The sequence below is a fragment of the Chiloscyllium plagiosum genome, unplaced genomic scaffold (genome assembly GCF_037043375.1).
Source record: "Chiloscyllium plagiosum isolate Xiang-an unplaced genomic scaffold, Cpla_swu_hap1 HiC_scaffold_31, whole genome shotgun sequence".
NCBI lineage: Eukaryota > Metazoa > Chordata > Chondrichthyes > Orectolobiformes > Hemiscylliidae > Chiloscyllium > Chiloscyllium plagiosum.
The window spans coordinates 54,002,762-54,019,468 of NW_028270169.1; the positions used below are offsets into that span (position 1 = coordinate 54,002,762).

Genomic DNA, 16,707 nt, shown 5'->3' on the forward strand with positions numbered 1-16,707 from the left:
ATCAAGATTAAAGTGGTGCTGGAAAAGCACAGCAGGTCAGGCAGCATCCGAGGAGCAGGAAAATCAACATTTCGAGGAATCGTCCTTCATTCCTGATGAAGGACTTTTGCCTGAAACGTCGATTTTCCTGCTCCTCGGATGCTGCCTGACCTGCTGTATTTTTCCAGCACCACTCTGATCTTGACTACAGGTATTGTGTGACTTCTGACTTTGTCCATCCCAGTCCAACACCAGTAACTCCACATCATGGCTGCTTCAAATGTGACTTAAATAAAGTTTTATACAGCTGCAGCATGACTTGCCAACTGTTATACTCACTGTTACCTTCACTATGGATATCCAGTCCCTGTATACCTCCATACCCCATCATGAAGGACTCAAAGCCCTCCGTTTCTTCCTTTCCCGCGGTACCAACCAGTACCTTCCACTGACACCCTCCTTCGACTGACTGAACTGGTCCTCACTCTGAACAACTTCTCTTTTCAATCCTCCCACTTCCTCCAAACCAAAGGAGTAGCCATGGGCACCCGCATGGGCCCCAGCTATGCCTGCCTCTTCAAAGGATATGTGGAACAGTCCATCTTCCACAACTACACTGGCATCACCCCCCATCTTTTCCTCCGCTACATCGATGACTGTATCGGCACAGCCTCGTGCTCCCACGAGGTGGTTGAACAGTTCATCCACTTTACCAACACCTTCCACCCCGACCTCAAATTTACCTGGACCGTCTCAGACTCCTCCCTCCCCTTCCTAGACCTCTTCATTTCTATCTCGGGCGACCGAATCAACATGGACATTTACTATAAACCGACCGATTCCCACAGCTACCTAGACTACACCTCCTCCCACCCTGCCCCCTGTAAAAACGCCATCCCATATTCCCAATTCCTTTGTCTCCGCCGCATCTGCTCCCAGGAGGACTAGTTCCAATACCGAACAACCTAGAAGGCCCCTTCTTCAAAGACCGCAATTTCCCCCCAGACGTGGTCAACGATGCTCTCCACCGCATCTCCTCCACTTCCCGCTTCTCCTCCCTTGAGCCCCGCCCCTCCAATCGCCACCAGGACAGAACCCCACTGGTCCTTACCTACCACCCCACCAACCTCCATATACATCGTATTATCCGTCGTCATTTCCGCCACCTCCAAACGGACCCCACAACCAGGAATAAATTTCCGTCTCCTCCCCTATCAGCGTTTCGAAAAAACCACTCCCTCCGTGACTCCCTCGTCAGGTCCACCAACCCAACCTCCACTCCATGCACCTTCCCCTGCAACCGCAAGAAATGCAAAACTTGCACCCGCACCTCCCCCCCTTACTTCGCTCCAAGGCCCCAAGGGATCCTTCCATATCCGCCACAAATTCACCTGCACCTCCACACACACATCATTTACTGCATCCACTGCACCCGATGTGGCCTCCCCTATATTGGGGAGACAGGCCGCCTACTTGCGGAACGTTTCAGAGAACACCTCTGGGACACCCGGACCAACCAACCCAACCACCTCGTGGCTCAACACTTCAACTCCCCCTCCCACTCCACCAAAGACATGCAGGTCCTTGGACTCCTCCATCGCCAGACTATAGCAACACGACGGCTGGAGGAAGAGCGCCTCATCTTCCGCTTAGGAACCCTCCAACCACAAGGGATGAACTCAGATTTCTCCAGTTTCCTCATTTCCCCTCCCCCCACCTTGTCTCAGTCCCAACCCTCGAACTCAGCATCACTTTCCTAACCTGCAATCTTCTTCCTGACCTCTCCGCTCCCACCCCTACTCCGGCCTATCACCCTCACCTTAACCCCCTTCCACCTATCGCATTTCCAATGCCCCTCCCCTCAAGTCCGTCCTCCCTACCTTTTATCTTAGCCTGCTTGGCACACTTTCCTCATTCCTGAAGAAGGGCTCATGCCTGAAACGTCGATTCTCCTGCTCCTTAGATGCTGCCTGACCTGCTGCGCTTTTCCAGCAACACATTTTCAGCTCTGATCTCCAGCATCTGCAGTCCTCACTTTCTCCTAGAAGGTTATACTCAGTGCCCCAACTGATGAAGGCAAGCATGCTGTATGCCATCTTTACCACCTCATTCACTTACATTGCCACTTGCAGTGAGTCATGGACTTGCCCCCTGCAATCTCACTGTATTTCAGTGCTCCAAAGAGCATTTACTCATCCTGAATGCAATGCTGGAAAATGTGCTTTCTTTCTGTGCTATCTGCTCCTGAGAGGGGTGAAATGTGTTGAAGGGTACGTTTTGCCCACCAGTCTGAGATTTTGAACAAAGCTAGTTTCAAATTTTCAGGATGTCTTGATTTTCTTTTTATTAAGACAAAACTTATCTGTGGTTTCAAATATGTTTTTTCTTCATAGAAGGGATATGTTCCTTCAACAGAACTAAAATACCTGATTCGGAGATGTCGGTGTTGGACTGGGGTGTACAAAGATAGAAATCACACAACACCAGGTTATAGTCCAACAGGTTTAATTGGAAGCACACTAGCTTTTGGAGCGACGCTCCTTCATCAGGTGATTGTCACCTGATTCCCAATCACCTGATGAAGGATCGTCGCTCCAAAAACTAGTGTGCTTCCAATTAAACCTGTTGGACTATAACCTGGTGTTATGTGATTTCTAACTAAAATACCTGAGAACCAGTCAGTTCTGACCCACGTAGAAGAGTTGTGCTAAGGAAGACAACTAGTTGGACAGAATAGTGTAGCAGTGTCACAGCGATACCTACAGCCATCATCTCATTATTTTTACTCCTTCACCTCATCCTGTGATCTCTCCCAATCCACAATATCATAAGTGCAGATGGGACTATTAATGAAAGGACTGAGGATTATAAAAGACTGGTCGCAAATTTGATTGCATAATCATTGCCAGAATTCTGGTAACCTGTGAGAGGTACAGAACACTGATAGTCTGCTTCTGCAATACAGACTGTTGGGGAGAGACTGCAAGAGCAGTCCCAAGTTCTGTGTTCAGAAGTACAATCGGTTTTTTATCTAGGTCTTTACCACACATACAAGAGAGACCAGAGACTGCTCTGAATCTGGCTTTCACATGGTGCCCAGTCACCTGCTTAGTTCCAGTTCAGATCAGAAGAAAGGTCAATGACACTGTGATTTCCCCGGTGGGATATAGCATTTTTATGCATGTCATGTTACAATAATTACATGCAACTTTGTCATTGTTCCTTCCCCCTTAATTCATGCATCCAAGCCATTGATACACTTGATCAATGATGGACACTGCTCTGGACAACCCCAAGTTCTCCATGACCTCATAATGTTTACCGGACATTGTATCATCAGGCCTTGGGATCTTACCATGTGTCCCAATAATTATACTCTTTTTCAGATATTTCCCACACTTGCTTATCTCTATGGACTGCTCAAATTTTGTTATTCATTGTATTTATTGCTATTTTTATCAAATTCTGTTATTCATCTTCTATTTCCCACTGTCCTGATCGCAGGAGATACAAAAGCAAGTTAGTTCTTCCTAATTTCTATAAGATTCATAATATTAGCTCTAATATGAAGTTAGTTATATGTAAAGTTTTATGGTTACACCTATTGTTAGTGTTCTTTAGCTAATGAGTTGAGAGCAGTTTCTGACCCACCTGACCTGAGAGGGTGAGAAAGACACTGTCCCTTTGATCTTGCAGCTGCATTCTAGTCACATACTGTTGCCTGACATGGAATTTACTACCCTTGTTCTGACTAACTTGTTTTTAACCTAATAAAACAACATATTTTCTTTAATAAGACTAAAACTCGATCACTTTCACAGCTCAATGAACTTATCTGACATCCTAGATTTTTACGAGATGTAATCCCACACTTATCATTTGTCACACATTGTGGGGTCCTACTTTTTAATGCTTGCTACAAACTTCAACCTATCTGTTCGGAAACATTTCTTATCAACCTTTCTCTTACAGATATCTGCACCTAGTTTGTACAGAGCTCACTATATATTAATTTGTCTGATTCTTTGTTCAAAATGGACCCTGTTACCTTAGGTTATCTCATTCTTAAAGCTACCATTGTGCTTAACCTATGACCAAACAAGCTAATTCTGTTGTTGCTGCCATTTCTATGCCAATAGGCGGCATTTTTTGCCACCTCTGATCAACAGCTGCTCCAACGCAAACAGTGCCTATAGAGTGCAGCATATCAAAATTGAGCATCAGTGTGAAATTCATTGTTTCTGACAATCTTTGTGAGTAAATGTTTGGATCCTCTCTAATCTTAAAAACCTTCCAATTGTGGTAACTGTTAAAATGGGTGGATCTTAATTGGATGCATTGTCAAAATAGTTGCTGTTTGCTTAGAGGTTGATGAGCAACTGATGGTTTCGACCGGACAAGTTGGGAGGCATGCCAGAAGTTTGTCTTTGTATTTAGTTTTGTTTCACTGGTACACCTTAGTTTACAAATGAGATTGAGTTAAAACCATTTGAATTAATGGCCTTGATGTGGGAACTAGAAGAACGCTTATTGCTGTGTGTTTAGTGATTCATTAATGCAGGAATGTGCCTGTCATTTCAACCTTAACAACAGATAATGACACCCTTCAGACCTTTCTATTGTGTCTTCTTTCTCATGAATTCTCTAACCTTGCTCATGAACTTCTTCGGTGACAGCAACATTTTTCTGATCCTTTGTTCTTCTTGCAATTTGGCATTGCCCATTCTTCCTTTCTGGACCTTTGAGGATCCCTTGTTATCGAAGGAAGAGAAAAAAAACTACCATTATTTCATGACTTCGGGATGTTCTAAAGTGTTTAACAGCAATTGAGTCCTTTTAAAGTGTAGTCACTGTTGTAATGTAAGAAATACCATAGCCAGTTTCTGTACAGGAAGCTCCTACAAGCATCATGTAACAATGACCAGGTAATCTTTGGGTGGTGGTACTACTAGCAATGATCCCTCTAAACTGCTCGCTTAGATGGTCTGCAAATGTGATGTAGACAGATCTATTCTGGGACACTGGAGAAAATTGCTGATCTTCAGAGTACTTTTATAGGATTCTTAATATTCACCTGAGAGGGGCAACTCGAGCACTAGTGTCTCATCCGAGGTTACAATCTCTGACAGTGCAGCATTCCCTCAACACTTTACCAGTGTGTTAGTCTTTTGTACTAAGCTCTTGGAGCAGCTAGAGCTGAAAATGTGTTGCTGGAACAGCGCAGCAGGTCAGGCAGCATCCAGGGAACAGGAGAATCGACGTTTCGGGCATAAGCCCTTCTTCAGGCTTATGCCCGAAACGTCGATTCTCCTGTTCCCTGGATGCTGCCTGACCTGCTGCGCTGTTCCAGCAACACATTTTCAGCTCTGATCTCCAGCATCTGCAGACCTCACTTTCTCCTCTTGGAGCAGCTATGTACTGCTGCCCCAAATTAAGTGGTATTACTGTGTAGCTGATACAGTTTTATGTCTTTCCAAGCAGTGTTCTAAGAATGAGATATCAGTTCCCATAAACTCAATGTTGTCTCTCCTCAGCTAATATTTACTCTTGTGCAAGGCAAAAATGAGAGTGTTGACCTTTCTCTGCACTGTTGACAATAGTTCACTCCAAAAACCAGTAAATATTTCATTTCCAATCGCTTTCTTTAAGCCAAATGATTAATACAGTCACTGAGCTAGTAACCAGAGGCTTAGGTTAATGATCTGGGGGTACTGTTTCATTTCCCACTGTGGAAACTGATAGATTTAAATTTAATGAATTAACGTTTTAAATCGATTAATCTGGGTATTAAAGCTGGTCTCCGTAACGATGGTCGTGAAGCTATCATCAATTGTCAGAAAAACCCATTTGGTTTGCTCATTGTTTAGGGAAGACACTAATGGCATGGTTGCTAACAATCTGGATGCCTCTTAGCTGCCCTCTGAAATGAGCTAGCAAGCCACTCACATGTACTGAACCAATCCCAGGTGGACTTCAGTATTTGAGGACTATGGCTTGCTCGAGTGTAGTCTAGGGATGGGCAGCTGGTCTTGTTGACAATGCCCACATCCTTTGGACTAATTTTTTTAATGTCGGATATCTACAACAGAAAGTTCTGGAGAAATCCCCAGGACCTTATCAGGTGTACACTAGAACTCTGTGGGAAGCTAGAGAAGTGATTGCCGGGCCTCTTGTTGAGATATTTGGATCATCGATAGTCACAGGTGAGGTGCTGGAAGACTGGAGGTAATGCCTCTATTTAAGAAAGGTGGTAAGGACAAGCCAAGAACTATAGACCAGTGAGCCTGACATGAGTGGTGGGCAAGTTGTTGGAGGGAATCCTGAGGGACAAGATGTACATGTAGTTGGAAAGGCAAGGACAGATTGGCTTGTGCATGGGAAATCTTGTCTCACAAACTTGATTGGGATTTTTGAAGAAGTAACAAGGAGGATTGTTGAGAGCAGAGCGGTGGACATGATCTATGTGGACTTTAGTAAGGCATTCGACAATGTTCCTCATGGTAGACTGGTTAGCAAGGTTAGATCCCACAGTACAGAAAGAGCTAACCATTTGGATACAGAACTGGCTCAAAGGTGGTAGTGGACGGTTGCTTTTCAGACTAGAGGTCTGTGACCAATAGTGCCACGGGATCAGTGCTGGGTCCACTGCCTTTTGTTGTGTAAATAAATGAACATAGGATGTATAGTTAGAAAATTTGCAGATGACACCAAAATTGGAGGTGTAGTGTACAGCGAAGGTTACCTCAGATTACAACGGATGGGCCAGTGGGCAGAGAATTGGCAGATGGAATTTAATTTAGATAAATGTGAGGTGCTGCATTTTGGAACAGCAAATCAGGGCAGGACTTATATACTTTGGGAGTGTTGCTAAACAAAGAGACCTTGGAGTGCAGGTTCGTAGCTTGATAGATAGGATAGTGAAGAAAGCATTTAGTATGCTTTCTTCTATTGGTCAGGGCATTGAGTATAGGAGTTGGGAGGTTGCACAGGACATTGATTAGGGCAGTTGTGGAATATTGTGTTCCATTCTGGTCTCCCTGTTATAGGGAGGATGTTGTTAAACTTGAAAGGTTTCAGAAAAGATTTGCCAGGGTTGGAAGGTTTGATCTATAGGGAGAGACTGAATAGGCTGGGGCTGTTTTCCCTGGAGTGTTGGAAGTTATGGGGTGACCTTATAACGGTTTATAAAATCATGAAGGAAATGAATAAGGTAAATAGAGGACGTCTTTTCCCTGCGTTGGAGGAGTCCAGAACTAGAGGGGTAAGATTTAAAAGGGGCCCAAGGGGCAACTTTTTCTCACAAAGGGTGTGTGTGTGTGTGTATGGAATGAGCTGTCAGAGGAAGTGGTGGAGCCTGCTACAATTACAACATTAAACGGCATCTGGGTGGGTACATGAATAGGGAAGGTTTAGAGGGATATGGGCCAAGCGCCGGCAAATGGGACTACGTTATTTTCAAGTATCTGATCAGCATGGCCAAGTTGGGCCGAAGGGTTTGTTTCCATGCTGTACATCTCTATGACTCTTTGATTCTTGAATCTGTTTCAAATAATTATTCCAAATTTACAACAAATAAAATCTATCTGCTTTAAGTTATGGAAGATGGCTAGAGCATATCAGTGGGTCACTGGATTCCTGAAATGATGGTTAAACTTGCATCAGAGATGGTGCAGCAGGTACATAACAAGATTTCAGTCACACCTCACCCAGGCAATGATACTATAACCAGCTTAAATTATCCATCCCAGGGTGAAACATTCACATCCTGACTACATTGTTGATGACAGGATTTCATATACAACAAGTACCAATTTCCATGTAACATAGCAGGGTAAGACTTCCCAGCTGTAGTTTTCTTTTAAAAAAAGCATTTGTCCTGTATCTCTGTGTTTCCAGACAACAAATTATAGTACAGAAACCTTGGTCTGATGCATGAATGCATCCTGCGCAACAGTGCAATCAATTGGCCTGTCTACAGTTTACTGGCATGTCCCACTATTTCACAGCTCTAGCTTTAGAAACATGAACTCTGGTCATCAAGAGAATGGCACAGTCGCTAAAATACACATTTTGCAAGTTCGCGAAATGACAATCCTGAAAATTCTCCATTTGTTTTTGACATCTGTTTGGATGATCATCTACCATTTGAACTTGGCATTTATCTCCTATCTCTGTAGTCACTATTTGCAGCTTTTGGGATTCATTTAATTCTGTTGAGTGAAGCATTAGATAATGTGGTGACATTGGACTCATTTTGTACTTGACAAGTACATTGAGGATGAAACAGGGGGACCATTAATAATGACATTTCCTCTTTGATACTAATGTGTGATTTGTTTATTTCCAATTCTGTCAGCTTTGCTAACTCATGTAGAATAGCTTTTACTTGAGGCACAGATGAGTACAGTTGACGGGAAGGTACCTTTGGTGAAACATGTTGTTTGGATGAGTATTCTTTGTTTCACTAACCAGTTTCATTTTCCTGTCTTACAGGGCCTGGCCTGCCTCCTTGTCCAACAAGCTCTGAAGACCCAAGAGGTGAAAAATACCTTGATAGATCATGAAGGGAAAATAATTGTCAATCAAATCATCAACCAGGCTAAACAGGTGATTGACTTATTCAAGGCTTTTACATTAAGAATGAACAGCAAAACAAAATCCTCAAAATTAGATTAATCTAAGACAATGGACCAGAATTGACTGTGAAGTTAATGGTATGATTGTTGTCTCTCATTGTTACCAATCACAAGTCTCAGCAACTTGGGCATGCACAGATGTGCAGGTAAATGCAAAAATCTGAAGTTGCTAGTCAAGATGTGTTACTCCACCATAATTGGTGTGATGACAGCATCTCACTGTTTAATTTCCCATTTAAATGACTTGGACATATATAAAGGGCAAAAAAGAGGCAAAAGTGGACATTAGGCCACTGGAATATGACGCTGGACCACTGGAATATGATGTTGGAGGGATAGTAGTAGGGAGCAAGGAAATGGCTGAGGAACTGAACAATAACTTCATGTCAGTCTTCACGGTGTAATATCCAAAAAATTCAAGAGAGTTAGGAGGCAGAGCTAAGTCTGGTGGCCATCACCAAGGAGAAGGTGCTAGAAAAACTGAATGGCCAGAAGGTGGATAAATCACCTGGACCAGATGGATAACACCTAGAGTTCTAAGGATTCTGGAGATTCTGAAAGATCACCACTAATGCCTCAACTATACTAAAGAGATCTTTCAGGAATTGCCAGAATCAGGGAGGGTCCCAGAGAACTTGAGAATCGCTAACGTGACACCCCGTTTAAAAAGGGAGTAAGGCAAAAGATGGAAAATTGTAAACTGATTCGCCTAACCTCAGTCATGGGAGATTCTGGAATCTATTGTGAAGAATGAGATTTCTGAATACTTGGAAGTGTATGATAAAATAGGGCAAAGTTAATGTGGTTTAGTCAAGGGGCGGTCATGCCTGACAAATCTGCTTGAATTCTTTGAGGAAGTAACAAGCAGGTTAGACCAAGGAGAGTCGATGGATGTTATCCACCTGGACTTCAAGAATGCCTTTGACAAGGTGCCGCACAGGAAGTTATTGAGTAAGATAAGAGCCCATCGTGTCAGAGATGAGGTGCTAATATGGATAGAAGCCTGGTTGTCTGGCAGAGAGTGGGGAAAGAAGAGTCCTTCTCAGGTTGGCAGCTGGTGGCAAGTGATGTTCCACAAGGCTCACTGTTGGGGCCACAACTTTCCACTTTATACATTAATGATCTAGATGAAGGAACTTGAGGGCATTCTGGCTAGGTTTGCAGACAGTACAAAGACAGGTAGAGGGACAGGTAGCTTTGAGGAAGCACGGAGGCTACAGAAGGATTTGGAGAGGTTAGGAGAGTGGGCAGAGAAGTGGCAAGTGGAATACAATGTGGGAAAGTGTGAGGTCATGCACTGTGGTAGAAAAAATAGAGGTGAGGATTATTTTCTAAATGGGGAGAAGATTCAGAAGTCTGAAAGTGCAAGGAGACTTGGGAATTCTAGTCCAGGATTCTCTCAAAGTAAACTTGCAGGTTGAGTCAGTGGTTAGGAAGGCAAGTGCAGTGATGGCATTTATCTTGAGAGGATTTGAATATAATAGTAGGATTGTACTTCTGAGGCTCTGGTCAAACCACGTTTGGAATATTGTGCACAGTTTTGGGCACCATAAATCAGGAAGGGTGTACTGGCTTTGGAGCGTGTTCAGAGGAGGTTCACAAAAGTGGTCCCAGGAACTCTGGGTCATACTCGATGGAGTTTAGAAGGATATGGGGGGATATAATTGAAACATACAGAATACTGAATGGCCTGGACGGACTAGATGTTGGGAAGATGTTACCATTGGTAAGAGAGACTAGGACCTGAGGGCATAACCTTAGAGTAAAGGGAAGATCTTTTAGAATGAAGGTAAGGAGAAATTTCTTCAGCCAGAGAGTGGTGAATCTATGGAATTCATTGTCACAGAAGGCTGTGGAGGCCAGGTCATTGAGTAAACTTAAGACTGAGATAGATAAGGAGAAAGTGGGAGAACGGGTTTGAGAAACTTACCAGCCATGATTGAATGGCGGAACAGACTCGATGGGCTGAATGGTCTAATTTCTGCTGCTATGTCTTATGATTTTATGGACATCACCTAAATACCGACAAGAAACAGCACAGAAAGTTAAGGCTTTTTCCTTTTTAGTGTAAGTGCCTTTTTTTAATGATTGAATAAATATTATTTACTTATAACACATACACATCCTCTGATAGCACTATCCAAACCCCTGACCTCTGCCACCTAAAAGAACAAGGGCAACAGATGGAGAGAAACAACATTACCTGTAAGTTTCCCTCCAAAGTCACGTGCTATCTTAACTTTGAACAAAATTATCATTCCTTCACACATGTTGGGTCCAAATCCCAGAACACCCTCCCTTACGTCACTGAGGGTGTTCCTGGGTAACGTGGACTGCCTTGATTCAAGAAGGTGGCTCACCTTCACCTTCTCAAGGGCAATTGGGGAAGTAGAGTCAAAGCTTGCCAAGCCAGCGACACCCACATCCCATGAGCAAACATCAAAATCTACTCAACACTGAAAAGGAACTTTTACAAGTGCAGAACCTTGTTCCTTAATTGGTGTGGACTTTTATAAAATTGTCTAGTTTATCTTTTTTTCCTCTTTCAATCCAAACTTTCGTGTCCCTCAAGGTTCCAAGGTGCCAGTCTTCAGACAATCTGATTCATTCCATATGAGATCAAGACATGGCTAAAAGCCTTGGATACTGCCAAGGTTATGGGTCCTGACAGCATTCTAGTAATGGTCTTGAAGACTAGCACTTCAGAACTCTTCCACTACAGCTACAACATTGGCATCCACCTGACAATGTGTAAAGTTGTTCAGGGCATGCCCAATTCACAAAAATCAGGACAAATCCAAACCAACCAATTACTGCTTCATTAGTCTACTCTTGATCATCGGTGATAGGTGTCGACAATATTGCTATAAGCATCACCTGCTCAATGACACCCAGTTTGGGTTCTGCCAGAGTGTCTTAGCTCCTGACCTCATTAGTTCACACATGGACAAAAGAGCCCTTGACTACCCTTGGCATCAAACTGCGTTCAACTAAGGATTCCTACCAGCACTGTAGTCGATAGGAATCAGGGGAAGTGTCCCTGTCAGTTTGTCATACCTGGCACAAAGGAAAATAGTTTTGGACATTGTGAGGTTAGTCATCTCCTCTTCAGGGAAATATCCAGGTCCCATCACCTTTAATGTTTCCGTAAATAACCTTCTCCTCTTCATGACATCAGAAATGGGATGTTCTCTGGTAACTGCACAATGTTCATTACCATTCACAACTGCTTAGACAGCTGAAGCAGTAACTTCAGCAGGACCAGGACAATATTGCAGTTTGGGCTCACATGTGGCAAGTAATATTTGTGCCACACAAATGCCAGGAAATGGCCATCTTGAAAAAGAGAAAATTAACCACTACCCCTTGACATTCAATGCTTTGCCATCAATGAATCCCCACTGTCAACATCCTGGGGGTTATCATTGATCAGAAACTGAATTGGACTAGCCATATAAATACAGTGGCAGCAAAAGCATGTCAAAGGTGAAGAAACCTGCACTGAGTAACTCATCACCTAACTCCCCAAAGCCTCTCCACTGTCTGCAAGGCACAAGTCAGGGGTGTGATGGAATACAGCCCACTTGCCTGGATGGGTGCAGCTGTCAACGACATTCAAGAAGCTTGACACCATCCAAGACGAGGCATTTCATTTGATTGGCTCCACATCCACAAACATCACTCTGATTCAGCAGTACCAAGGTGTACCATCTACAGAAATTCACCAAGGCTCCTTAGACATCCCTTTCCAAACCCATGATGATAACTCTGTAGAAGGACAAGGGCAGCAAGAGAACAGTGCAAGTTCCCCTCCAGGCCACTCACCATCCTGACTTAGACATTATTGCCATTCCTTCAGTGTCGCTGGATCAAAATCCTGGGATTGCCTCCCTAACAGCATTGTGGGTGTACACTGAATGGACTGCAGTGGTCAGAAAGGCAGTTCACCACCACCACCTCCAGTGTAACTAGGAACAGTCAATAAATTCTGCCCCGTTCAGTCACCCGCTCTCATGAGCGAATAAAAAACAATTGACTGATTCAGACGTTAATAATACTTAAGTCTGATTTGTTAAGGAGATTCAGAGTTACCTGCTTGGCCCCTGAATGTTCCGTAGAGGGCACTGCACCGTTTTGATCCCACAGTAGAAGCACTTTACTTTGCAAAAGCTCATTGAAATTGAGCAATGGCTAGTCTCATAAGAGACAGTTATTGTTCCACTCATTAGTTGAGCAGATTCTGAGCCTTTGTTCCAACTTGGGATCTTATTCTAGTTCATCCCTGTCCCATCAAAGTCTCATTTCTCCATTTCTTACTGAAAAGGATAAAAAGATGACCATGCTGACCAGTAGCCTGACCTAATGGCCTCTACATAACATAAGGAAGTAAATTACCCAGCGCATCTGTTCTTTCGTCCTTGTAAACTTTGCCTTCTCACGGACTCGATCTAAGTTATTCCATCCCCTGAGGAAATGCTCCACAATACTGGATTCCTTGCTTCCCTTAAATAATTCAGGGAAGCTGCAAAATATTTATCTAACTTTGTTTTGCTTCCAAATATTTATCTGAGCTTGGTTTTCTATTGTCAAGCAGGCTTTCAGTCCTTGTAAGGTGCATTGTTCAAGAATGTTTATAGATGGGGAGTAAAGGCAGCTTTAAATCGTCTGAAAGTCTGCCAGCTCTCGGCCAGTATGCAAGTCTGGTATGCTCAGGCATGTTTCCCACAAAAAGTACATGAACGTAATAGTACGATGCATATCATTGAGGGAGGAAATTTGCCTCAATAACTGCTGGATGATGAATCCAGCGACCCAGGCCTTGTTCTGGGGGCCAGAGTTTGACTCCTGCCCTGGCTGGTGGTGGAATTTGAATTCAATACAAATCTGGAATTAAAAGTCTAATTATGAACACGAACTGTTGTTGTCGGGAAAAACCCGTCAGGTTCTACTAATGTCCTTTAGGAAAGGAAACTGCCATTTTTCCCTGATCTGGCCTCCGTGTGGCTCCAATATCGTGGTTGTCTCTCCACTGCCCTTCTGGGCCATTAGGAGTGGGCAATAAATGCTGGCCCAACCAGGGATGCCCACAAACCATGAATGAATAAGAAAAACACTCAGCCGGACATTGGAGCAGAACCCAGTGATCGTTTTGCTTCATAGTGTAATTTTAATAATAGGGACATGAGGATACTGGAGAGGCAGAAATATATTTTAAGTTCCTCCAAGAACTGCATGAGATTCCAACTTATCAGGAAGGTTAAAGGCACGTTGTTGATTTTGTGACATTGTGGTTTTATGAAAAGTCAGCCACAATTTCCACATTTAACTGTTAACTGGGAAATTGCTTGCAATAGGCTGAGATGGGGCTCTGCTGTACTGCCTCCCAGAGTTGAATACTTGCTGCATCATGTTGCGGAGATTTGTGTGACCCGGTGGCCAAGGAACTAGTGCTTCTTTGGCAGTGTTGGTGGGGTGGGCTGAGTGAGAGTAACTGGTGCCATCCAGCCATACATCAGCACCAATGACCTATGTTCAGGTTTAATAACATTGCCTGCCTTTAAGGGTAGATGCCAATGTGTGTGGTCAATGTTACGTTCTAGGGAGTCAGTAGGGAATTCCAGACCTTGAAGCTCTCGGCCACCTATACTAGATTGTAGGAAGTAGAGGATTTAAAGGAGATCAGAATAGGCCCAGAGGCAGAGAATTTTGTACTATATTCAAATCATCGCACCAAGTGATGCTATCAGACAGGTGAGCTAGCAGGTCACAAATATTCTGAAATAAGAAACTGATTCCGTGGTTACAGGGGGAGGATTTTCTGGTTGAGTTGGAACATTTCATTTTGCTTCTTGTTTTTTCCTCTCCCTTTCTCTCGGCGCAGTGTTTGAAAATCATAACAAAGGTTACGCTGAAGGTGGAGCAGGCAAAAATAGTAAATTGCTTGAAGCTAATCTCCATTCTTGACAAGATTGTGAAGGACCAGGTAAGAGATGATATGCTCAAAATGGCGGCCTTTCTGTGAATGATTTGTTATAAAGCAGACAATTGAATTTAATCTCAAAGTCCAGAGGTGGAAGGAGCGGGGAGCAATAACCAGTTGGAGTTAATGAGTTTTTTGGGCTAAGTGATCTGATGCTAAAAGACCAATGAAGTTGTGATCTGCTAGTGGGGAGGCCAGACTGACCAAGCACTTGTAGCTGGGCAATTCTGTGCAGCACCATGGGACATGCTGTCTTTCAGATCAGACAATAAACCAAGGCCTGGACTGTCCATTTGATTTTTGAGGTTTGCCTTTTGTGGTTATTGAAAGTGGCGTGAGAAGAAATGGAAGCGAGTGAGGGGCACAAGGTGACATAGGGGGACCGTAGGTGTGAAAACACTTGTTTTCCAACTTGTAAATATTGAAAATCTGCATCTTAGTTTCTCACCTTTTAGGTCATTAAGGTCACTTCCTGTGTGTAGTTGCTTTGGTTCCTCCCCCAGATTGTCACTATTCAGACTGTCAAAAGCTGATCAGTGTGTGCATTTTGTTCTGCAGAAGTTGAATATCTCAATGAAGGTCCTGGTGCCTGTATTACAGTCACTGGGGCAACTGGAAGAATTTGGCAAGACCTCACAGGTGAACAACACATACTGGCATGTGATGAAACTGTTTGGATTCAAGTAAGTACTTCCAACTTCTGTCTCGTCAGTTTCTGAAAGCAGCGTATCCCAGTCTGGAAACTGTATCAAATATAGTATTTAGCCAGTTGCCTGTTAACTTGTTTCCTGGCCATTGCTTATCTTACAAAAGCTGACATTAACAGGAAGTAGGAGAAAGTCCACATGGTGGGTCATCTGAGGGTGATTAAAAGACAGGCAAGGTGATTATGTGCACGCACAAAGGTAGTGCAAGAAATAAAACAGTTGAGTGCAAATTCAGTTTGCCCAATGTGATATGGTAGCCATTACAGAGACCCGGCTGCAACCAGGACATAACTGAGAGTTAAATATTCTGGGCTTCCAACAGAATATTCTCTATTGGAATATTTCAAGTAATCAACATCCTAGAAACTGAACAGGACTAGTCATACAAATACTGTGGCTGTCAGACCAGGTCAGAGTTCTGCAGTGAGTAGTTTACTTCCTGACTCCCCCAAAGCCCATCCACCATCTACAAGGAACAAGTCAGGATGTGATTGGATACCCCCCACTTGGCTGGATGGGTGCAGCTCCAACAACACTCTGGAAGCTTGACACCATCCAGGACAAAGCAGCCCCCGCTTGATTGGCACCACATCCACAAACATTCAGTCCCTTCACCACTGACGCTTAGTAGAAGCAGTGTTTACTGTCTACAAGATGCACTGTAGAAATTCACCAAGGCTCCTTAGACCCACCTTAAACCCAAGGCTACTAAAATCTAAGAGGACAAGGCAGTAGATATTCCTCTCCAAGTTACTTACCACCCTGACTTGGAAACATATTGCCATTCCTTCAATGTCATTGGATCAAAATCCTGGAATTCCCTCCCAACCTGCACTATTGGTCTCCTTGCACCAAATGTGCTGCAGTGAACAAAGAAAATTACAGCACAGGACCAGGCCCTTCGGCCCTCCAAGCCTGCACCGATCAGATAGTCTATCTAAACCTGTGCCTAGTTTTTAAAGATCTATATCCCTCTGCTCCCTGCCCATTCATGTATCTGTCTAGATAAATCTTAAATGATGCTATCGTGCCCACCTCTACCACCTCTGCTGGCAAAGCATTTCCGGCACCACCCCCCACACATATCTCCCTTAAACTCCTCCCCTCTCACTTTAAACTCCTAACCCTTTGGTCATTGAGCCCCCCCACTCTGGGGAAAAAGCTTCTTGCTATCCACCCTATCTATGCCTCTCATGATTTTGTAGACCTCAATCAGATCCGCCCTCAACCTCCACCTTTCTAATGAAAATAATCCTAATCTACTCAATCTCTGTTCTTAGCTAGCACCCTCCATATCAGGCAACATCCTGGTGAAACTCCTCTGCGCCCTCTCCAAAGTATCCACATCATTGTGGTAATGTGACGACCAGAACTGTACGCGGTATTCCAAATGTGGCTGAATCAA

General features: G+C 43.7%; 1 protein-coding gene across 1 annotated transcript in view; it reads left to right on the forward strand.

Annotated features, from left to right (window-relative positions):
- The window catches only part of mybbp1a (MYB binding protein (P160) 1a), a 126,492-nt gene that overhangs the window by 101,881 nt on the left and 7,904 nt on the right, over positions 1 to 16,707 (forward strand). The window contains exons 24-26 of the mRNA XM_087977546.1: positions 8,473 to 8,586; positions 14,497 to 14,598; positions 15,154 to 15,278. Coding sequence (XP_087833672.1) covers positions 8,473 to 8,586; positions 14,497 to 14,598; positions 15,154 to 15,278 — 341 coding nt within the window. The remainder of the gene's footprint in view (positions 1 to 8,472; positions 8,587 to 14,496; positions 14,599 to 15,153; positions 15,279 to 16,707) is intronic.